General features: G+C 43.5%; 1 protein-coding gene across 8 annotated transcripts in view; it reads right to left on the bottom strand.

Annotated features, from left to right (window-relative positions):
- Positions 1-413: 413 nt before the first annotated feature.
- LOC117554401 (NLR family CARD domain-containing protein 3-like) overlaps positions 414-23,802 on the bottom strand; it is a 74,545-nt gene continuing 51,156 nt past the window's right edge. Inside the window, exons 1-8 of one of the 8 annotated variants that reach the window (XM_034228834.1) lie at positions 17,483-17,507; positions 16,993-17,097; positions 15,116-15,351; positions 7,975-9,787; positions 6,503-6,667; positions 5,666-5,833; positions 3,600-3,770; positions 2,182-2,794 (exon numbers count right to left, since the gene is read on the bottom strand). In XM_034228834.1, the coding sequence (XP_034084725.1) occupies positions 2,503-2,794; positions 3,600-3,770; positions 5,666-5,833; positions 6,503-6,667; positions 7,975-9,787; positions 15,116-15,351; positions 16,993-17,042 (2,895 nt within the window). In that variant the 5' untranslated portion in view covers positions 17,043-17,097; positions 17,483-17,507 and the 3' untranslated portion in view covers positions 2,182-2,502. Of the gene's footprint in view, positions 1,249-2,077; positions 2,122-2,175; positions 2,795-3,599; positions 3,771-5,665; positions 5,834-6,502; positions 6,668-7,974; positions 9,788-15,115; positions 15,352-16,992; positions 17,098-17,482; positions 17,508-23,802 lie in introns of those variants that run through there. The other 7 variants (XM_034228830.1, XM_034228829.1, XM_034228832.1 and 4 more) reach the window with 7 other exon arrangements.

Genomic DNA, 23,802 nt, shown 5'->3' with positions numbered 1-23,802 from the left:
CGCTGTTTCACTCTTTGTAAAATACTCAATGAGAATGGGGGAGAGACGGAGAGACGGTCCGGCAGGAAAGTAGTAGTAGAAAGTAGAATTACAGAAACAAAACAAAGTGTTTTTATTTATTTATTTAAATTATAACTACATTCCGAAAAAACAGGGGAAGCCTGGCTTCCCTTGGCCTCCGGGAGAAAACGTCAGTACTACTGACGTCAGTACAAAAGGTTTGCCCCCCCAAGCGCAAATGTCAAACTCCGCCTATGCCTGGCACACTTTCACCTCCAGAACCTTCACCTTGATTGGTGGGAGCCTTTCATAAGGTTTAGTGGCCGTTCCAAACGTTTTTGACAGACATTCAGAAAAAAACACAATAAAAACCAACGTATTAATGATTTCATAAAATACCAGAGACAGCATTCTATTATTTCATGACATTTAGGGGGAGATTTTAATTGTTCAATAAAAAGATACATATGTGACGTGCATGAAATGCATCGTAAAACTGTTTGTTTGATGCTTGCTTTTGTCTTGTTCTGGTTTGACTGCTATCATTTCATTCATATGAAAAGTTGCTGTTTTTTTCTCTTCACTTCTTGTTTGATTTATTTAATTGATATGAATAGTTTCTGTATTTTAGATTTTTTGTTCTTCAGATTGTTATTTTCTTTAGTAATTGATGTGAAATGTTTATATTGTTTGTTTTTAACTTATTCACTTGAGTGATTTTTCTGTATATAGTTGTTTTATCACTTGTTCTTTCACACAAATTACTTTATTTTTGTTCACCTTTTCACTTTGTGGTTTTACAGAATATATTTGTTAGTAATTGATTTGAAACGTTTTATATAGTTTTTTTTCCCCATGTTCTGGTTTTTGAAAATAAAATGTGCTTTTTGCATTTTCAACTTTTCCTACGAATAACATTCTACATTCAAAGCCTTAAATCTTTAACATTATTTATACATTTGGAGTTTCATGCTACTTTTTAACATAATATTCATTCATATGGAAGTCATCCAAATATTCCTGATTATTCACTTTCTTCTTACACATTATATTTCAGCATAAAGCATTCCCACTAGCAATTTCTTCAGGAATTGCATTCTCTAGTTTAAAACTGTTCTTCCTCTTCTCCGTAGCCGTTCTTCTGACTGTTTCCAAAGACTTGAGGGACAGAAATGGCAGGAAACGAACAAAGGCAGGATTACGGGGCTGAATGCACTGCCTGATGGTTAACAATATCCCCTCATGGACCTGGAAGATAAACAGGGAAAATACTCTAGTTATATAACCAACAATCACTTTAAACAGAGATCTCTTAAAACACGACTAATAAGTTAGACAAAAGTTCAATGTGATGTAACAGAGATATTTATATTCCTCAGCTTTCCCAGCGGTGGGTTTATTTATTTAAAATATATCATTTGCAACATTTCCTTATTCAAATGTCAAAAAGCGATTACCCTATGGTATTTATACATTCTTTTTGAGTAGCGTACATCCAATACCTGTTCTAGCTAGCATCAGGCTATAAAAGAACTACATCACAGTCACATGATTTAACATCACAGCCAATGAGGAGATGAGTTTCTCCGTGATCAGCGTGACGACGTTATTATGAATTTAGCCACTCGTTAGAACCGCCTGTTTAAAGACACTCTTTGAGCTTTATATTATTTAATAGTTAAACATTTATTTTCTTGCTGTTTTTGTGTATAGTGAAGGTATTATTACTTAGTGTCGTTATGGAAGTGAGTTAAAGTAGTTTTTATGCTTTCATTTTGAAGGCATGTTTGGGCACTGGGTGATCAGAGCACCTGGTGTGATTGTATATATATGGGAGACAGGTGGAGGTGGGAGTAGAGCACTAGTAGGCATGAGGTTTTTACCAGGGTGACACCATGGATAATAAGAACTGTTTTTGTGTTTTTATATTGCATTGTATTTGAAGCTTCAGCGCCTTTCTCGATGTTAGACATAAACGGGAGGCACAGATTTCATCAAGTGATACATATATTACCTATGATTTGATTGCATGGACGATAGTTTGGATATATTTGGAGGATATGAGTTCAATACTCACATTTCTTCTGGATCTTGGCTCTGATCGTCTCTCCTTCTCCGATCCTGTAGGGATGAACACAATCCAACAGTTTTAGATCCAGTTCGAATAAGTGTTTGTTCTTTGAGTCAGCTTCAGAGTCCTGATCTCATGCTTTCCATCCCATCATATCCTCTCTGCAAACACTACGACTGCCTGCCACAGCTCTCAGCTGCATCACAGAGTTAACTAGGCGTTAGTCCAGGAACAAAACAACTTCATAGGAAAAACTAACAGACTAACTTTTTAACTGTAAAATGTGTCTGTTAACAAGTTGCACCTGACTGAAATGTGGCTTTGCATTGTCAGCTTGCATTCTATTGTTCTTGGGAGAACGCAAGAAAAGAACCATGAGATGATCAAAAGGAGAAACTGCAGGTAAATGGTAACATCACTGATGTGTTGTGCTAAGCTAGGCTACGCCTGGAAGGTGGAACTGGAGAGATTCCCCAGTGAGAGGAACACATCCACCTCCCTGTGTTCAATACAATCCTGCTGAACCAGCAGAGACTGAGTCGACCCCTCACTGACCTGAGAGTCTCCAGTCTGCAGTCTGGACTCTCCAGAAGATCTCTCAGCAGCTCTCCTGAATCCTGCAGAGCGTTCTCACTCAGGTCCAGATCTCTCAGATGGATGTTGGACTTCAGAGCTGAGATCAGAGCAGAACAGCTGATCTCTGACAAACTGCAGTACTCCAGTCTGAATAAAGAACACATGATGTAAGTTTAGAAAACAATGTTCCTGATTGAAATAATGAAAGGTTTAATAATCTGATTATAGCTGGAGAAGTAGAGAATGTAGACGTTTATAAAGTGGACACTCCCCACAGGTTAAAAACAGTAAGATCCAAAAAGTGAAAAGAGCTCTCATTAATATTAAAGACAACGTTCTTCACCTTCAATAAAAAGTGGAGACTTCACATCATAAACTCTGCTCCTTCTCCACTAACTCGTGATGTGCAGCCAGACTAATCAAACCCACAGAAACTGATTCAACTCAAGATCACAGAGTTTACAAAGAAGTCAGGATGAATTTAGAAGAAATGTGATCACAATAAATAGAGAATATTGATCTCAGGAACAGTGGAGACATAGATCACAGCATCTTCAGTGTAAACTATTCAGTCAGTCTGAGCATCATGCAGCTTCAGAAACATGTTAGAAACAGCAACAACTGAACATATTTGTTAGTGTTTGATAGTTTTAATAGAAATATTTAATTATTGTATTCATGTGTTTATAATGTCATTTATTTAAAAACATGATGGAGAATAAAAGATGAATTTCAGGAGTTTAAAGGTTCAGAGTGAATTATGCAGAGTATGATTTGTCTTTAACAAAGCTCTGCTACAGTCAATGAGCTAAACCACAGAAGAAGAAAGTAGACTTTAACATTGAGATGCTCAGTGAGGATCAGGATCATATCAGCCTGATGTCTGCAGCTCAGAGTCAACACAACTCTCACATATTCATCTCAGCACAGAAGTTAGAGATGGAGAACTGACCTGAGAGTCTCCAGTCTGCAGTCTGGACTCTCCAGAAGATCTCTCAGCAGCTCCACTCCTGAACCCTGCAGAGCGTTCTCACTCAGGTCCAGATCTCTCAGATGGATGTTGGACTTCAGAGCTGAGATCAGAGCAGAACAGCTGATCTCTGACAAACTGCACCACCTCAGACTGAATAAAGAACACATGATGTAAGTTTAGAAAACAATGTTCCTGATTGAAATAATGAAAGGTTTAATAATCTGATTATAGCTGGAGAAGTAGAGAATGTAGACGTTTATAAAGTGGACACTCCCCACAGGTTAAAAACAGTAAGATCCAAAAAGTGAAAAGAGCTCTCATTAATATGAAAGACAACGTTCTTCACCTTCAATAAAAAGTGGAGACTTCACATCATAAACTCTGCTCCTTCTCCACTAACTCGTGATGTGCAGCCAGACTAATCAAACCCACAGAAACTGATTCTGTTACATCAGTCTTGGACCTAGTTATAGTAACTAGGTTTGTTATTAAGTTAGAGTTTCCAGAGAATCGTCTCTTTGCTAATTATTACGTTAAGTGAGCTGACGCCAAGCTCAGAGGAAATGCAAAGAGGCTACATTTAGATATAATACAGTTAAGTGTTAGTTAATGTAAGAAATATATGTGCGTTCATGTGCAGACGTATACAGTTTGTTAATTGGATCATTCATATCCTGCAAGACTCCTAAAGAAGTCATGAGATGATGACCTTTCCACATCTGGAACATGTCCAAGTTTAGGAGACCTGACAATGTGTGTGCGTTAAACATGTTTAGGAACATGTCCGTGTGTCCTTTAGAAACCTATATCTGCCCTGTGTGTCTGGTACTCGTGGGAGCATTGCTGTCTGAGTGCTGAGAGCAGCTCATGTTTCCCCATTGTTGTTTGGTGGAGCGCAACGAAATAATAATGAGTCATCTCCACTATTTCTGTGTTTGTGTTTCATTGATTCCTCTCTGTTTCATTCTTTCCTGTTGTGAGCGCTACATCTCCACAACATTTCAACTCAAGATCACAGAGTCTACAAAGAAGTCAGGATGAATTTAGAAGAAATGTGATCACAATAAATAGAGAATATTGATCTCAGGAATAATAATAATAATATAATAATAGATTTAATTTGTTAGCGCTTTTACAGGTGCTCAAAGACGCTTTACAGATATAGTGAAGAGAAAATAAAATAGAGGAACAACAAATAAATATATAGTTAAAGTTAAAGTCAAATAATACAAAAACAATCACACATTAAAAGCCAGATTGAAGAGGTGAGTGTTTTGAAGGTGGTGAGGTCAGTGCAGTCTCTGATGGGGGAGTGAGTTCCAGAGGGAGGGGGCAGCGACGGAGAAGGCTCTGTCCCCCCAGGTCCGGTGATTGGTGCGGGTGGGGATGGATAGGAGGTTGGCTTCTGATGAGCGGAGGCAGCGGGAAGGGGTGTGGTGGTGCAGCAGGTCTGTGAGGTGGGGGGGGGGGGGGGGGGGCCTGGTTGTTGAGGGCTTTGTGAGTAATGAGGAGGACTTTGAAGAATAGTGGAGACATAGATCACAGCATCTTCAGTGTAAACTATTCAGTCAGTTTGAGCATCATGTAGCTTAAGACGTTTTTTAAAGAAAAAGCAAAACCTTAAATTATTGGTTAGTGTTTAATAATTGTGATATAAATGTGTATTAACTGTATTAATCTGTTTATTACATCATTTATAAAAGAAACCGGATGGAGAATATAAGATGAATTCCAGGTGTTTAAAGGATCAGAGTGAATTATGCAGAGTAGGATTTGTCTGTTAACAAGTTGCACCTGACTGAAATGTGGCTTTGCATTGTCAGCTTGCATTCTATTGTTCTTGGGAGAACGCAAGAAAAGAACCATGAGATGAACAAAAGGAGAAACTGCAGGTAAATGGTAACATCACTGATGTGTTGTGCTAAGCTAGGCTACGCCTGGAAGGTGGAACTGGAGAGATTCCCCAGTGAGAGGAACACATCCACCTCCCTGTGTTCAATACAATCCTGCTGAACCAGCAGAGACTGAGTCGACCCCTCACTGACCTGAGAGTCTCCAGTCTGCAGTCTGGACTCTCCAGAAGATCTCTCAGCAGCTCTCCTGAATCCTTCAGATCGTTCCAACTCAGGTCCAGAACTCTCAGATGGATGTTGGACTTCAGAGCTGAGGCCAGAGCAGAAAGGCTGATCTCTGACAACCTGCAGTACTCCAGTCTGAATAAAGAACACATGATGTAAGTTTAGAAAACAATGTTCCTGATTGAAATAATGAAAGGTTTAATAATCTGATTATAGCTGGAGAAGTAGAGAATGTAGACGTTTATAAAGTGGACACTCCCCACAGGTTAAAAACAGTAAGATCCAAAAAGTGAAAAGAGCTCTCATTAATATGAAAGACAACGTTCTTCACCTTCAATAAAAAGTGGAGACTTCACATCATAAACTCTGCTCCTTCTCCACTAACTCGTGATGTGCAGCCAGACTAATCAAACCCACAGAAACTGATTCAACTCAAGATCACAGAGTTTACAAAGAAGCAGCACCAGAGTCTGAATAAAGAACACATACTTTTAGAAATGTAATAGTAGGTAACTATAAATGCGTTGATAATGCATCAGAAGAACCTCCTCCATCTCCCTCACAGCTCATCAGTCCTGACAGCATCTCCACTGACTCTTGGAGCACAGTGTGAGTCTGTCTCACACACTGTCCCCTCACACATCTACTTTCTCTGCTTTCGGTTATTCTTGTCAAATATTCAGCCATTTAGAAAGAAATGTGAACTTATTAAAATATCTTTGTACTCAGGCAAATGATGGAATTATAAATATATCAATTATAAATACAGTAGAAAACTACATGAACTACAGCCAGTGATCTGACCTCAGAGTCTTCAGTCTACAGTTTGGACTCTTTAGTCCAGAACTCAGCTGCTCCACCTCTGAATCCTGCAGGTCTACTCCCAGCTCCAGCTCTCTCAGATTGGAGGGGTCAGACTTCAGAGCTGAGGCCACGACTTCCCAGTCTAAGAATCCACTGTCAGGAATTCTGTTAGAACACATATTACAGAATTAGTTTATATAGAAAAAGGGGAAACAACATATTTACTTCATGCATTTGAGGAAAAACATTTTGAATATCATGATCTGATTACCACTGGATCAGGGTTTCCGCTAGGATTTTTTCTTGCCGGTCAAATGTCCGGGCAGAATTTATTTTACCGGACACATTTGAAAATTACCGGTCATATTTCAATAATAAGAGTTGTGTAGCAGAGTTTCCGTTAGCAGGTAATTACCGGACTATGAGCAGATATGCTTCAGTTTAAAACTCAGTTAACGGGGCTCATTTTTATATTGCTTCAGTTTATAATCGTAACAGATCGAAAAATTCAGATTCATTTTTCAATAAATTATTCCACAAACAACATAATTATTACATTCAAACAAACTACTTGTAGTAGATAACGTACATTATTCAAAAGTTTACATTAACTTTGAATAATAACACGGGAGAAATGGATCCTCTCTTTTCCTCCCTCCCTCCCTCTCCCTCCCCCTCTCTCCTGACAGCCCGTCAGTTTCTCATGCAGCTCCTGCAGCTCGCTAAACAGAGGGCGGGGCTTCAGGTGATTATGCAGAGCTGCGTGTCTCGGTCTGACTCAGCAGCTGATCTGATCTCTCTCGCGTGTCCGGTTATACTTCACTCGCGTTTATGTCCATATCGATCAGATCCAGCTCTCCTGATCGGCCTTTATAGAGAGCACCGATCAAACTATTAAGAGTGAATATCGGCCGATAATGACCGGCGGCCGATCTATCGGAGCCTCCCTAATTATTACCAGACATTTTGACCGGCAGGTTTTGAATTTACCGGTTTTTAATAAATTTTACCAGCTAAAAACCGGTAATTACCGGCTAACGGAAACCCTGCTGATGTCTGTCTATTTCATATGTGGTAGAGTGTGATCTGATCCCATGTCTGTCACCTCTTTGCTAGCTACCTTCTAGACTAGAGAAGACCAGAGTCAACATAAATCAGATATTGCTCTGTGTCTAATTTAACGATAAAGAAACTGCAATCCTTTCATAATAACTTTACTGCATTCAATGAGATATGTAAGTTATTCTGTATGTTCTATCACATGTTGCTGTGATAAAACATCCTTCATATGTTGTTGACAAGGAAAATGAAGAGAAGAAAAAACTGTACCATTTTTTAAGTATTAGAATAATTGTATTAATTCAATTTTGCTCTCACAGTATGTGAAACAGCAAAAAGTTGTATAGTGTTTATTTTAAAAACTAAAATCCTTATCTGCACTAATCTCTAAAGTTAATCACATCTGGACTCACACAGCCGTCCTGCAGTTCCTCACAGCTGGAGTCAGTCTCCGTCGTCCCTCCTCTGATGTTTTGGACTTCTCCAGGTCCAACTCATCCAGAACCTCCTCTGACATCTCCAGCCTGTAGGCCGGAGCAGAGCAGCGTTTCACAGAGAGTCTCTTCTCTGATTTGTTCTCTGACTTCAGGAACTCTGTGATCTCCTGATGTACTGAGTGGTCCTTCATCTCTGTCAGACAGTGGAGGATGTTGATGCTCCTTTCATCAGAGTCTTCATCACTTCTCATCTTCTTCAGGTTGTTGATGGCTCTCTGGATGGTTTCTGGTCTGTTGTCTGTGCGACCCAGCAGGCCTCCTAACAGACTCTGGTTGGACTCCAGAGAGAGGCCGTGGAGAAAGCGGACAAACAGGTCCAGGTGGCCATTTCTACTTCTGAGGGATTTCTCCATGGCTCTCTTTAGGAAGACATCCAGGGATGGGTAATCCTGATCCCTGCTATCATTGTCATCGTCCCAGTCTCCCTGCAGGAAGTCCTTCAGCACCTCTGTGTCTCTGTTGATGTAACAATGCAACAAGTAGACTGCAGCCAGAAACTCCTGAATGCTCAGATGAACAAAGCAGTAGACGGTTTTCTGGAAGATCACACTCTCTCTTTTGAAGATCTCTGTACAAACTCCTGAGTGCACCAAGGCCTCGGTGACACCAAGACCACAGCGCTGCAGGTCTTCTTGGTAGAACATGATGTTTCTTTTCTCCAGATGTTCATACGCCAGCCTCCCCAGCTTCAGAAGAACCTCCCTGTCAGCCTCCGTCAGCTGCTGTGGACTCGTCTCATGTCCCTCTTCATACTTCTGCTTCTTCCTCTTGGTCTGGACCAGCAGGAAGTGTGAGTACATGTCAGTGAGGGTCTGGGGCAGCTCTCCTCTCTGGTCTGTAGTCAACATGTGGTCCAGAACTGCAGCAGTGATCCAGCAGAAGACTGGGATCATACACATGATGTGGAGGCTCCTGGAGCTCTTGATTTGAGAGATGATTCTGCTGGACAGGTCTTCATCACTCGATCTCCTCCTGAAGTACTCCTCCTTCTGGGCGTCAGTGAAGCCTCGTACTTCTGTCACCCTGTCCACACACTCAGGAGGGATCTGATTGGCCGCTGCAGGTCTGGAAGTTATCCAGACGAGAGCCGAGGGAAGCAGCTTCCCCCTGATGAGGTTTGTCAGCAGCACGTTGACTGAGGACTTCTGTGAGACATCAGACACAACCTTCTTGTTTCTGAAGTCCAGAGAAAGTCTGCTTTCATCCAGGCCGTCAAAGATGAGCAGCACTTTGCAGACAGCCAGCTGCTCTGCTGTGACCTTCTGTAAGGTTGGATGGAAAACATGGAGCAGCCTGAGAAGACTGTACTGCTCACCTTTGATCAGGTTCAGCTCCCTGAAGGAGAGCGGGATCACCAGACTGACATCTTGGTTCCCCAAACCCTCGGCCCAGTCCAGAGTGAACTTCTGCACTGAGAAGGTTTTTCCAACTCCAGCGACTCCGTTGGTCAGGACCGCTCTGATGAGAGTCTGCTGGTCAGGTGAGGCTTTAAAGATGTCCTGGCACTTGATTGGAGTGTCATGGAGGGGCTTCTTCTTGGAAGCTGTCTCCAGCTGCCTCACCTCATGTTGGGTATTAACCTCTTCACTCTGGCCTTGTGTGATGTAGAGCTCAGTGAAGATCCTGTTGAGGAGGGTTTCACTTTGATCAGTTCCTTCAGTCACACGTTCACATCTCCTCCTCAGACTGAGCCTATGTTCATCTAGAACCTCCAGCAGACCACGTTCTGCTGAGAGAGAAGGAAACGTGAGATTTAAAAAAATGTTTTAAATGAACTTATATTATGTACAACACAACAGGAAGAATCCTGTTTTCAGGTCTGAAGACAGCAGGAGACAGCAGTGTTTCCCACAGAATTATACTTGTGGTGGTAGCCGTGCACGACGGGTGCTAATGGAGCACGCTCATGAACTGTTAGTTTGCCGGAGCGTCGCAGCGGGGTTACTGCAGAGCGCATAATTGCGCCGCATTTGCGCATGAGTGATGTGCAACAACATTTTACTTCTCTTTTTCTCGTAAGGTCTCCCTTTCTGTTGGTTGTTATTAGCAGACCCTTCACACCATGGCAGAGCGAACAGGTACAGGAGGCGTAGAGCGAGGGATCATTGTCCACTAGTTCATCGATCGCAGGTGGCGTAGTGCTCGCGGACGGATAAAATAAAAACCTAAATGGGTCGCGAAATATACTTGGGCGGGCGTTAATATACCTGCCCAGTAACAAGTGTTAGCGTGAGGGAATGCTCCGGTTTTGGGACAAAATTAACATGGGATCACTCCGGTCATTGTACGTCTCACTGGAATATTAACGGTCAGATTGAATACAACATCGACCCAATTTCTCCGGTCAATGACGGGAGAGTTTTGAAAGTGACAAAACACTGTTTCACACATTTAAAAACAATTAAACAATGTTTACCCAGGATTCAGGCACCTTCCCTGGCTTGTAAAATGCGGTGATGCGCCCTGGAGGTATCAGACTATTTAAAACATGTATACCCAGGATTCAATCACTTTTCCTGGCTTGTAAAGTGCTGTGAAGCAGCCTGTTCTCTGGGTGCAGTCTGGGTGCAAGAGCCATGCGCTGCAAGGATCTCTCTGGGTGCGCTCTGTGAGTCTCACAGCCCGCTTCTCTCTGGCTGCTCTCTCCCTCTATTCACAGCACTTTTCCCCGCCTTTCAGAGACTTATTGCAGGGTAGAAAAGCCTTGTGCATCACCCTGGATCTCTGCCTATGTGCCTGTGAGTGTGAGACCCTGCTAACAGCAGTGACTCTGCTGTACTTATCTTCTTGTACATTTCATGAGTCAAATGTGGACGAAATGGACAATTTCCTGTCCATATGACCGGCTGTTTATGCAGTCAAATGTGCATTTGAATTAAAACAGTTTAATGCACTTTTAACACTCATCTACCCACGACTCAAGCTGCTTTCCTGGGTTACAAAGTGCTGTGAAGCAGCCTGTCCTTTGGGTGCAGTCTGGGTGGGAGAGCCATGTGCTGCAAGGAGCTCTCTGTGTCTCTGTGTGTGAGTCTCACACCCCGCTTCTCTCTGGGTGCTCTCTCTGTATTCACAGCACTTTTCCCCAGCTTTCAAAGACTCATTGCTGGGTAGAAAAGCCTTGTGTATCACCCTGGATCTCTGCATAGGTGCCTGTGAGTGTGAGACCCTGCTAACAGCAGTGAACCTGCTGCCAGCATTACGAACATATTAATCAGGCGTTTTAACACTTTTTTCCATGAAAATTATTTTTATTCACTATCATGGGGCTATATAAATCAAATTCCGGGTAATTAGGAGCACAATTGTACCTTTTACTATTTAAATGTATTTGTATTATATATCTTTGGTCTATAAAAGTGACATTTCTGGGTGCCTTTGTCAGTTTATGGAGCTTAGTCCACAATTCCCGGAGGTTCCAGGCCGAATTTGGGAGCTCATAGGCGGCCTGCCATGCGCCCCCACCCGTGGAAAGAAGAAAAAAGTAAAGAAAACGGTCAATTATATCTTAAAATAATCAAAAATGAAGTTTAAAACAATTCTCGAAAAAACGACTGAGTGCCAACGGAGGAGGGGCTCAAAAAAGCTCAACCCTTCGGCGCTTCGGGCCGAAGCCACGGGTGGACTGGGACACAAATTCAGCCCGGGACGTTCAGACGCCCACACACCGGGCCGCCGCCCACACATGCGGGCCACCCTTGTAGCCTACAGATAAATGATACATCTACTATGCTCATATACTGTATACTGTTATGGCTAGATTCCCCAGAGTCAAGCCATAACATAAAAGAGAAGGACAACAGGAGTAAGGTGCTAAATGAAACCTTCCTTTAGTTAAGGTTTCTTAAAAATGTCCGTGTCATGTGTGAAGTGTGTCAAAGTGGCTGACTGTAGGAGTCAGTAACGTGAATGTACAATTGGGATTAAGGACAAAGTACAGCTAATGGGTATAGTCAAAAATGGTTGCCTGTGCCTGTCTGTAAACAAAAAGAAGTGCCAATGCACATGCAGCTCAGACATGCAATCAATGCCATGTGGTCTAACCAACAAATGATTCTAATAGTCATTATGAGAGCACTTGTCCAGTATTAAATAACCAACTTCAAGGAATACAATATCATGCACAGTAATGTCAATCACTAAAATGAATGCAATAGTGAATTGGCCACACATCTCTGAGTCCTTATTATTCAATATTAATATTATTTCATATAATTATTTAAAATTATAATATTAATATTATATAATTTAACTTGGAATATCATGAGCATATGACTCTATCCTAATGCATCTAACTGTATGCACAATATAATAGTCTGGCCAGCCCTGCAGCCCGTTCTAGGTTCTGATTGGCTCTCTAGGTTGGCATTCTAGCTTCTGACTGGCTGTCCAGGTTGTCAATCACAGCCGTGGGCATATTATACTAGTCGTAACATCGCTAAACTTTTTTCTTGACGGTTTTCTCAGTCAACTAATACTATTGCTAACAGTAACATAAATGAACACAGCCCTGCACCTGCTGTCATTATATGCCGGGTCTGTGGTTCATCATCTTCCTTTTCATTCTCCTCCTTATTACTGCGACTGGGAGCGGGAGCCCTTCTACTAAACAGCTCTGTGATTTTTGAACATTTTCCAGCATCTTCCTGTAGCAATTTTCGTTTTTTCATTCTGGCTTTTTCAGCCCCACCCTTTCTTTTTTTACTGTTCTCCATCTTTCTCAATTTCGCTAGCTAACTTACTGATCAATCATCAAACGAAGCTAGGGAGCTTGTCTGATGAGTGGACCTCTGACCTTACTTGCCAACCTTGAGACCTCAGAAATCGGGAGCATTTCAAAACCACCGCGGGGGGGGGGGGGGGGGGTGTTAGTGGATCGCCGGAGCTGTATTAGATTAACATCTACACATGCTTATTGTAGTTGTAAGTGCACTGTCTTGCAGCCTGTAGCACCATCCTTGATGGGGCAGGCTGGACCTGTATCAAGTATGGCTCTGACGCGGGCCTCGCCCTCTTTCCAATTGGAAGAGACGACTCATCTCTCCCGGCCCAACCCCTTCAGTTAATCTATTAGCCTACTTTCGAAAACATAAGATTGACAAGTTTGACAACCTATCAATAGCGCCATTTACATGGAATGCTTTTCCGATCGTATCTGATCACTAAATAAAGCGATCCACGTTCACTCGTATACATGGGTCAAGCATTAAGCTGATTACAATTTCACCTGTCCCGAAGTGGGCCGATCGGAGTGGGGCAGTGGGCTGCGTCGAGTGGTCCGACCGGCCCACTTCGGTACCGGGCTACCGGCCCATCGGGATTCGTCCCGAACGTCCCGATGGCCAGTCTGACCCTGGCCGAAGCCCCGGACACTTTTCCACTCCCCCGTTGCAATTTACAACGGAGAGGGGAATCGAAGCCTCCCCTTCTCCGTCAAAAAAATGCATTCATCATTTTCAAGCTACCGTCTGCACGAAATCGGAAACCCGGTTTTTGAGAGGACTCAGAAAAAAAACGGCTGTCTTAATTCATGGAGGAATGTATCTGCTCCATGAGTGCTCTGGCTCGGATACAATTGTTGCATGTAGACCCCCCAGCATGGTTCTTACCAAACTTTACGTTTTTGAACTGGTCTCTGGAGGAATGTAAGGGGAGTTGTCAGGGGACTCTACCCGCCTTATGAGACACTATTTTCAGGTACATTTGATCACTTTTAGCCCTTTTTTATGGTTCTCCAAAAAGTGAACTTAGATTTTTTCTGAGTCTGGAGGAATGTAAGGGGAGTTGTCAGGGGACTCTACCGCCTTATGAGACACTATTTTCGGATACTTTTTTCCATTTTCACCCCTTTTCTATGGTTGTCCAAAAATGAATTCAGACTTTTTCTGAGTCTGGAGGAATGTAAGGGGAGTTGTCAGGGGACTCTACCCGCCTTATGAGGCACTATTTTCGGATACTTTTTTCCATTTTCAGCCCTTTTCCATGGATGAATTGAAACTTATGTTTTTTACATTTTGGTCAATTTGACCCAGTTCTGGTACCGCATTGCCTGGAGGATAGGACCAAGAGATGATAGACTCTCTGGCCGCCTCACAAGTCACTATTGTCAGACACTTTCTTTGCTTTACCCTTGTTCTATCACTCTTTCCTCCTTTGACCATAAACGTGTTTTACTGCCTGGCTCCCCGTGAGCTACTTCTCCCGAAAGTTTAACAAACATCAGTTGAAGTACTCTACTATTGAAAAAGAAGCTTTAGCTCTATTGTTTGCCTTGCAGCACTTTGAGGTGTATCTGGGCTCCAGTGTAAAACCTATTAAGGTATACACTGATCACAATCCGCTGGTTTTTCTTTCAAGGATGTACAACCACAATCAACGCCTTATGCGTTGGTCATTGATTGTCCAGAACTACAACCTTGACATAAGCCATAAAAAGGGGTCCGATAATGTTCTTGCCGATGCACTATCTCGTGCTATGTAAATAGAATGTTCATTGTAAGGTCCAAACATACTGTTTGGATTTATATGTGTGGGGGTGTTACGTGCCAGGCAGGCTGTACTTGTGTGGTTTTCCTTCCCTCCTGTGTTTCTCTCTTCTCCCTGTCTTCTGCACAGCTAATCAGCAGCTGATCGGTATCTGATCAGCTACTCTTACAAATGTTGACTCTGGAGGAATGCAAGGGGAGTTGACAGGGGACTCTACCCGCATTATGAGGCACTATTTTTGGATACTTTTTTACATTTTCTGCACAGCCTGCTCTCTGAGTTCACGGGTTCACTCATTCTCTATTTACACCACTTTTCCCAACGTTTAAAACCCTTTTCCTGGGTAGAAAAGCTATGTTCTGCCTCCTGCTGTCTGGGTACACTCTCCCTCTATTCACACCACTTTTCCCCACATTTCAAACACTTATTCCTGGGTAAAATTAGGTCTGTCATTTTGGGTAACCGCATCACTGTCGGACGTCTCCCGAGAGTGGACGTCCATTGCCTCTCCTAACCCTAACCAGCCCAAGTAAAGTCTATCTGTGGGAAACCCTGGGCAGATGTTCAGACTTACTTTTGACTGTTCTGGTCTGACTGGCTGTCTGCAGTCCAGCTCTGGTTCTGGATCTCTTTCCACACTGGGGACAGCAGGGGTCTCCTGATGGAGGGCGCTGCTCCCAGTATGAGGTGATGCACTGTCTGCAGAACCAGTGTCCACAGCTGGTAGAGACTGGATCCTTCAGGACGTCCTGACACAGAGCACAGCTGGACAGCTGCTCCTCCACAGGAACACCACTCTTCCTCTTCCCTCTGAGGAGATCAACACATCCTTTATAGCACATTACGGTGACTGATTTTCACCAATGGAACAACCCAAAGATGACAAATTCTTGTTTGATTTGTTTGTTAAAGTTCTTTATCTGTAGATGATATTTCATCCTGGTAACTGTTCCCAAGTGGTAGATATTTAGTTATTCATATAATTATGAAACCAAACGCCCTTCTGTCTGTAACATCATCGCCTACAGCATGTTCACTGTACCTCACAAGTTTTACTACGGCTAAATTAAACTTGTTTAATAATAACTACATACTGATTCCAATTTGTAAAAGCAGTGAACACTTTGTCAGGTCTGTCCACAACATGGAAAGCAAATCACTTTAAAAATGCTAGTTCCTGAATGGAGATTAGATTGAGTGGAGTTAGACTCCGCTAACGTTGTGGCTGCTCCATTAATAGTCAAACTAACAATCAATGGTTGATACACATAAATGTATAACTTCAATTCAATATGAAGTACTGTAGAGCTCTAGGTGCCGATATTTTCCTTATCTGATTCAAGTACGTCTGCGTTTCTATACTGAGCTCTACTGCGTTTCTATACTGTGGGCTACTGCACTCATGTAATTATTAAAGAAGAGTTTAAAGTGATCAGATGGCATATATATATATATATATATATATTAGGGCTGTCAAATGATTAAAAGTTTTAATCAGATTAATCACAGCTTAAAAATTAATTAATCATGATTAATCACCATTCGAACTATGTCCAAAATATGTCATTTCTTTATGTATATTGTTGTGGAAATGGAAAGATAAATGAAAGAAGGCGGATATATCCATTTAACATGTTTATTGTAACATTTTTCTGTGTGTCAAAATGAAAGAGAGCACCTATCAATCATCAAACCGTGGGGTCTTAATTCATTACGTGTTGATTTCTATCAATGGGGGAGTACTTCAGGAAAGTTGACGTGGGGGGGGGGGGCTAGTGGATTACTTCGTGACCACAGAGCGTGAACGTTGTGATCAGCTGTTTTAGCGCAGCGACTCTCTCGTCCGGTGATCTAACCGCCTTCTGGAAAAGCTTCACAAGTACGTCGGTACGCAAATGCGCTTTGTGACACAAGTGACGGTACGCAGTTATGTGCACCTACTACAGCAAAAGTATTCTCCGTCGGGACTTCCTGCAACAACACCACGCCGTTATCTTGATTCTGATTGGCCAGAAGACATTATCAAATATGTTATATTGAGAAGACGATCACTACGTGACAAAAGTGTTCAAAACCGTTTCTGGTCTTCAGTATTTCCAGACAAGTGGCTACTGAAATCAATCTTACTAACTGCTGTCTGTGCAATTCTCGGCGCGAGTTGGCGGACTTTATTTTGCTTACTTTAACATCATTTTTCATGGTGGGGCTAAGCCATTTATTGGTATGGGTGTAGCCTACCCCAGCCATACCCTGGCGCTGCCACTGGTGGGATGTATGGGGCGGGCCATTCTGCACATGCGTTAAATGCGTTACATATTTTAATGCAATTCATTCAAAAAATTCATTACTGCCGTTAACGCGATAATTTTGACAGCATTAATATATATATATATATATATATATATATATATATGTTTGTCAGGTCAGTTCACAGTAGAAACAGACTCTTACTCTGTGTCTGAGGGTCCAGGTTCATTACTGAAGTAGATAGGTTTCCCCATAGACCAGTCACTCTTCAGAGACAGACAGCTGGGGACTGGAGACTCTGCTCTCTGTCTGTGGAAACAACAAATGTTTTACACACATCACTAGTTCTTGTAAAAAGCAGCGTTGATTTCAGTTTTGATTTTCTTTCCCCTTTAAAGATTTTGTTCTTACTCTAAACTTTATGTTTTAAAAATGGTGTTTGAGGGTTCTGTTGTTACAATTCTTTGTGAGAGTGAAACGTTCTAGACGTTCCAAGTTTCATTTTACTTAAAGGTGGGGTAGGTAATTTTGGAGCAACCAGCTCCAGTGGCTAGAATTTGAAAGTACACAGCCGGAACAAATCTGCCCCTTCCTCACAGAGCCCCTCCTCCAACACACACGAACTGTGATCTGCTACTCAGATCAGACCAGACTCCTCTGCAGGTCAGTTTCACAGCAGAAAACAGATTCTTACCTTGTGGCAGATGCTCAAGTGTTTTACTCAAATCTGGAGGTTTTCTGGACACTGAAGTTGTGTCCTCCTCCTCATCATCCAAATCTCTCATGGTCTCCATTCTGAGAGACGAAATAGTAACCCTGGAGACAAATACATAAACACACACTTTATAATGCAAGCATTTCAATCAAATCCATCATAATGATACATTTTGGTTTAAATTTGTGCCGTCAAAAAATGGTTGCGAATAATCTGCAAACCTTAACGTGTCAAAACGTTTACATCAAATTAATCACATTACCAAGTTTCCCCCAAACTTCCTTCGTAATTCCAGCGGGTATTTTAACATGAAATGCATGGCAGTGGAAGTCAAGGAAAGCGAGGAACTGGAACAAGCTACATGGACATTTAATCAAGTACTGTACTTAAGTACAATTTTGAGGGACCTTTGTCTTTGTCTTTGTCTTTATTAGGATCCCCATTAGCACTAGCATGAGCATTGGCTATTCTTCCTGGGGTCCTCACACACACAAAACATACATAAACAAACATACAACAACATTAAAACAAAACAAAACAGCTCATAATTTCATGCAATTTACAGTGAAATGAAGTGAAAACTAAAATGGTCATCCAATTATCGCCATCCTAAGGCCAAACAAAAGTAAATACAAATAAGTGTATATAATAATATATGCATACATAGCCACAGGCACAGTTCAAATTTACTTTGTAATACTTAAATATTTTTTAGCAACCTTTTGAAATGTACTTGAGAATGTTCCTGAGTGATGTGGACCGGTAAAGAGTTCCAGCTGATCACGGCTCTGTTCATGACTCACTATGACTCGCGCATGCATGCACGTGCACGGTTGTGGCATGACCACCAAAACAGAAAGATATGGACACAAGATGTGTGCAAATGTATTTAGTTTCCTATCCATTTGAACATGATTTATCATTTAAGTGGGGGGGGTCCTCACCTCCTCTAGGGGGGTCCGGGGGCACGCTCCGGGAAGACTTTTTTAAATCTTGAAGTTGAAAGCATCAATCTGGTGCACTTTGAGAGCTACATTAGGAGATCTATGGATACCTCTCTCAACACCCAAATGAAACGGAACTGTAAGCAGATTTTCTTTATGGATATTTTACAAATCACTCCTCTTTCAAATTGTATTGTTGTTTATTAATAACAACTTGTTTTACTGTCACATAGTATGTTATACCTGTTTTTCATCTATCCTCTTATTTTTTAATAACTATAATAATATCATATAAAGGTGTGGCTTTACCTCACTGAGCTGAGGTTATCAGAGCCGCTCAGTCTTTCAGGAGAGAGCTCTCTAAAGCTCTCCCCCCCCGCGGCCGCTTACACAGTAAATTCCAATGTTAATAAAAGCACACAGAAGCTGTGTACGTTTTTTGGGAGTTTGATTATTTTAAATAACACGAATACAAAATGAAAACCTATAATTGCACACTAAAACCATTATTTAAAAAAAAAAAACTGTTTCACATAAACCTCTGGTTTTTGCTGGGGGGGTGTGTGCCATAGTTTATTGGCGCTGTACGCAATATAGGCGTAGTTCTGTTAATGTAAGATAATAAGATGTACTTTGTTGATCCAAAATCGGGAAATTGTGTTGTTTTTTAAAATTTCTACTTTTTTTTTTCTCCCAATTTTCGGCGCCCCCCGATTGGTTTGATGCGCCCTTGGCATTCACCTATACTGCCTATGCCAAGGGCCGGCCCTGGCCGGAGTACTGACTGGAAGTATTGCTGATATATGTCTACCATATCCTCTTAAAATACTCTGTCCAACAATATCAGTCTCAGGAAGAAAGGTTTTTTAACGCTTCATAAAAATAGCAGACAAACATGCACTTGTACTCAGGAGGGGGACATTGACAGAGGATTACTCAAAAAGTACACTGTAAAAGTACTTCATAGTACTTGTGGGGGTTTCACTAGTCCAAAGGATCAATCTCACGAAGAACTAATGGCAACAAAAAAGAATTCCCTCATCAAACTTAGCAGAAGTGGCTTGATTGTTGTTCTCAGCAGGGGACAGAGGATTTCTCAAAAAATACACAGTAAAAGTACTTCAATGTATTGTTTGTAGTGTAGTGCCGAGAGACGGGAGTCGGAGGCGGGGTATCAAAGGTACAAGCTAGACTTTCATTTAGCATCTGAACACACATGTAACAACTTCATGCCCGGAAAGCGAAAACTGGCGGAAACAGTAAGTCGGTTCACTAAAATTTCCGTGCGGAACAATACCCCAACCATAAATCCGTGGGTGAATAATGTCAATCACCACACAAGCCCGCTCAGAATTCACCCATAGTCAAAATCCTCGTGCCTGGGAGGAAAGTACCACCCGACCCCCGGCGCGTACGGACCACAGTGGCCGAGGAGGGCGGGGTAGTAGGCGAGGCAGGGGCAGGGGCGGCCAACGAGGGCCGAGGGCATCCCCACAGGGGGCGGGCCATGGAGGGCGGCCCGACGTGGGGCAGAGGTCAACTCCAACGGCCTGGAAACGTCCACGTGAGCAGACTTAATCCGATCAACGGACACAGTCTCCAGGCCTGCCACCGACGTCCACCACCAGAATCTTGTCCCGTACGTATGACCCTGAACGGACCGTCGTAAGGGGGGCCGCAGGGGACCGCGGTGGACGTCGTGGCAAATAAAAACGAAAATGCGCCGACCGTAATCCAGGGGACACCCGGAAACGCTGGGTTGCTGTGCTGCGACGTGGGGGCACGGGCGTGAATGTCCCGGCGGTCTCCAGCAGGGAGGAGCGCTGCCCGGCCGCAGACCAGGCCACAGTGGCGGTGGGAATAAACTCCCCGGGGGACCCGTACATCTGGCCATTGATGAGCTCCGCCGAACAAGGGACTGCAGGTCTTCTTGGGGGCCACACCTGAGGCCGAGCATAAACCCACGGGAAGCTTATCCACCCAGTTGCCGTCTGTCATGGACCGGTGAACACACAATCCGTTAGCCCTGGGGGTGATATGCGGTTGGTGCGGTGCAGCTTGACCCCCAAACCCACAGCAACAGCATTCCCACAGCTCCGACGGTGAACTGAGAACCGCTGGTGAGAGGAGAGGTCAGACGGCGTGCTCCCGAAGCGCGCCACCCACGTGCCGATGAAAGCGCGGGCCGACGATCGGAAGCTGACTTTGAGGTGAGGGGAACAGCCTCGTTTTGTTAAGGCTCAGGGCAATCTCGATGACAAAGGTCAATGTTCCCCTCCTCTTCTACGCACAGAGATAATGTAATCTTAATAGTGCGCAGGCCAAGGCTGGGCTCTTCAAAGCAGACATTAACGACGCGCTTTAAAGTTCCCATCATCGTTTCAGCGGAAACTCTTTCAGCCTTAAGCGGGCAGTCAAGTAAGGAGAAACTACGTGTGCACCGGCTATTCGGGTGTAAATAATATTAATAGCTGTCTCTCCCCAGTTCAAATCAATCGCACTGCTCAGGGAGGATCTCCTCATGCGTTGCTTTTACGCATCTAGTGTTCAAATACAACATTACTAACCTATAAACTCCGCTCAACTGGGAAAAGAGAAAAATAAAGAAGAAGAGAATCCTCCAGGAGCATAGCTGTTCCTAATCATGAGGAACTATAGGCCCAGTCACACACCTGGATGTTCCTAGGTATCACATCAAGCTCATGGTATTAACGTTCCTCTAACCAAACTGCGTGCATCCACATAAACGTCTTCAACGACAGTTGCTCCTCCTCATCGGGCAACCGTACTTTACATGCGGATATTCTTCGGCCCCGACTTAAGGACGTGCACCGCACATCCCTCCGTTTTGGGGGGGACATCTGCATGAGATCATCCGCATAGTGGCACACTCAGATTTCCACTATTGCTACACATTTATTATCACACTCGCTGGATCTAACACCTCGAAAGAAGAAGTCAATCAAAAAAGCATCCGGGGCTCTTAGCCGGAGTGCAGTTTAACGTTCGCTGTTCCGATCCCGGCTTTCCCAGCTGTTCGCAAACCAGTCAGTCAAACTCATCCTCAAAGGTCTCATTAGAACTTCTCCCCCCGTCTTAGACCGGAGACGCCCTATTACACTCTCCACTTTACGCCTCATGCTCTTCAAACTCAGAAGTGAGTTATTCTCCCCTTACATCAATGCGCTACTCGACGCTCTATTTCTCCTAGCTTTTATGCCTTTCTCAGACAGGTGAATTTACCACAGCTTCCCTTACATTCGATTCCAATCGAGACGTCAGCTTTTTTGACATATCCTTTCACGCTAGCCACTTTAGCTTATATCTTAAACACTCCAAATGCGGCGGCGCTGCTTCGTCATCGCCGCCCGCATCGACTCCCAGTTCTGCCCTTATAAATCCATGATCAAATTCCTACAGCTTAGACCTACCTCTAATCCTCTCTCACCATTATTCCTTATCTTAGGGAATTTTCCTTTAACTCAACGACAGTTCAATATCTATTTAAAACAAGTCCTCATTAAATCCGGGTTCACCCCTTCTATACACGGGGCATTCCTTTAGAATAGGCGCAGCTACTTCCGCTGCTAATCAAGGTGTCTCATCCTCATCCCTGCAACAACCCTCGGCACGATGGTCCTCCTCTGCCTTCACATTCCTACATCACGCCGGACATCAGTGCCGTGCTGGCTATCCAAAGGTCCTCAAACACTAAAAGATGGTAAATAACCTATAACTGGTGGTGGTAACACGTCAGCATGTATACGTGTCTACTGGTTCCGTATCTGTCAGGCTATGACTCCGGATCTGCGTATGCTAATCCTGTAAGTGCAAGTTGCGAACGTGGGTCCGAGTCACGTTGCGGACACAGGTCCGCGGTTAGGTTTAACCCTGCGGGTGCAGGTTGCGGACACAGGTCCGCGCTTAGGTTTAACCCTGCGGGTGCAGGTTGCTGGACACAGGTCCGCCCTTAGGTTTAACCCTGCGGGTGGCAGGTTGCGGACACAGGTCCGCGCTTAGGTTTAACCCTGCGGGTGCAGGTTGCGGACACAGGTCCGCGCTTAGGTTTAACCCTGCGGGCGCAGGTTGCGGACACAGGTCCGCGCTTAGGTTTAACCCTGCGGGCGCAGGTTGCGGACACAGGTCCGCGTTAGGTTTAACCCTGCGGGCGCAGGTTGCGACACAGGTCCGCGCTTAGGTTTAACCCTGCAGGCGCAGGTTGCGGACACAGGTCCGCGCTTAGGTTTAACACTGCGAGGGCAGGTTGCGGCCAGTGGGTCTGCGTCATGTTAACCCTGCAGTGCAGGTTGCGGCCAGTGGGCCCGCGCATGTCTAACCCCGCAGCCCGGAAGCGATTCCGGCGCTCATCATGTCCCCATGTTAATCTCTCTTTTCATCCATAGATCTCCGCAGCCAGCCGCAAGGTAAGGATTGCTCACAGCTCCGTACTTCATACTTCACTTCTTTTGGGGGTTCATCAGAGCGGTTCTTTCCCTCCTGAATGATCATCCTGCAAACCCGGGGCCTAATCGCCAAAACATCATTACAGTTACTTGTTGTAATACGTCAATCACTATTCCCGCATATCATGTGTCCCGATAATAAACATGTACTCATACATCACGTCTCTCCTGATTGAAATGTAGCTCGCGTAGTCAGTTCAATCAGGAAGAACACATCATCGGGTGTCACACGTTAGTTCAATAAGTGATCAGGGGCATTACGCCCCGGCTAGCCAATCATTGCACCTGCTAACCTCTTTAAATCTGCTCTCCCCCTTCCTGTCAGTTGTCATTTCAGGTGTCAACGCACAACCCTCCCACCCCTTCGCCTCCTGTCTCCTAAATACAGGGCCAAGCTAAACCTTCTCCCTTCAGATCGGACTGCTGAACACTATCACCACCACCAGTGTCTAGACCCCGGGGGGTTCATCAGAGCGGCTTTTCTTTCCCTCCTGAATGATCATCCGCAAACCCGGGGCCTAATCGCCAAAACATCATTACAGTTACTTGTTGTAATACGTCAATCACTATTCCCGCATATCATGTGTCCCGATAATAACATGACTCATACATCACGTCTCTCCTGATTGAACTACATTTTGAATACAGATTTATGAAATATCAGTTTTTGAGCATGTCATAAGCATGTTTTGTCTTGACTATATTACAACTATATTATAATAAAACAATATAGTATTTAATTATTGAATTGATTATGATTATTATTATTAGTAGAAGTAGTTTATTTGCATTAATTATATTTTTATCTTTTTGAGGCTAGTGCACTACGCTCTGCATCAGCCAAACGACTCGCTGCGCCCTCGCTGGCGAGAGGGACACAAGTTCCCATCGT

This window comes from Gymnodraco acuticeps, unplaced genomic scaffold (assembly GCF_902827175.1).
Source record: "Gymnodraco acuticeps unplaced genomic scaffold, fGymAcu1.1, whole genome shotgun sequence".
In the NCBI taxonomy this organism is placed as follows: domain Eukaryota; kingdom Metazoa; phylum Chordata; class Actinopteri; order Perciformes; family Bathydraconidae; genus Gymnodraco; species Gymnodraco acuticeps.
The sequence above is the reverse complement of the archived record's forward strand: the minus strand, read 5'-3'. Positions and strand labels throughout refer to the sequence as shown.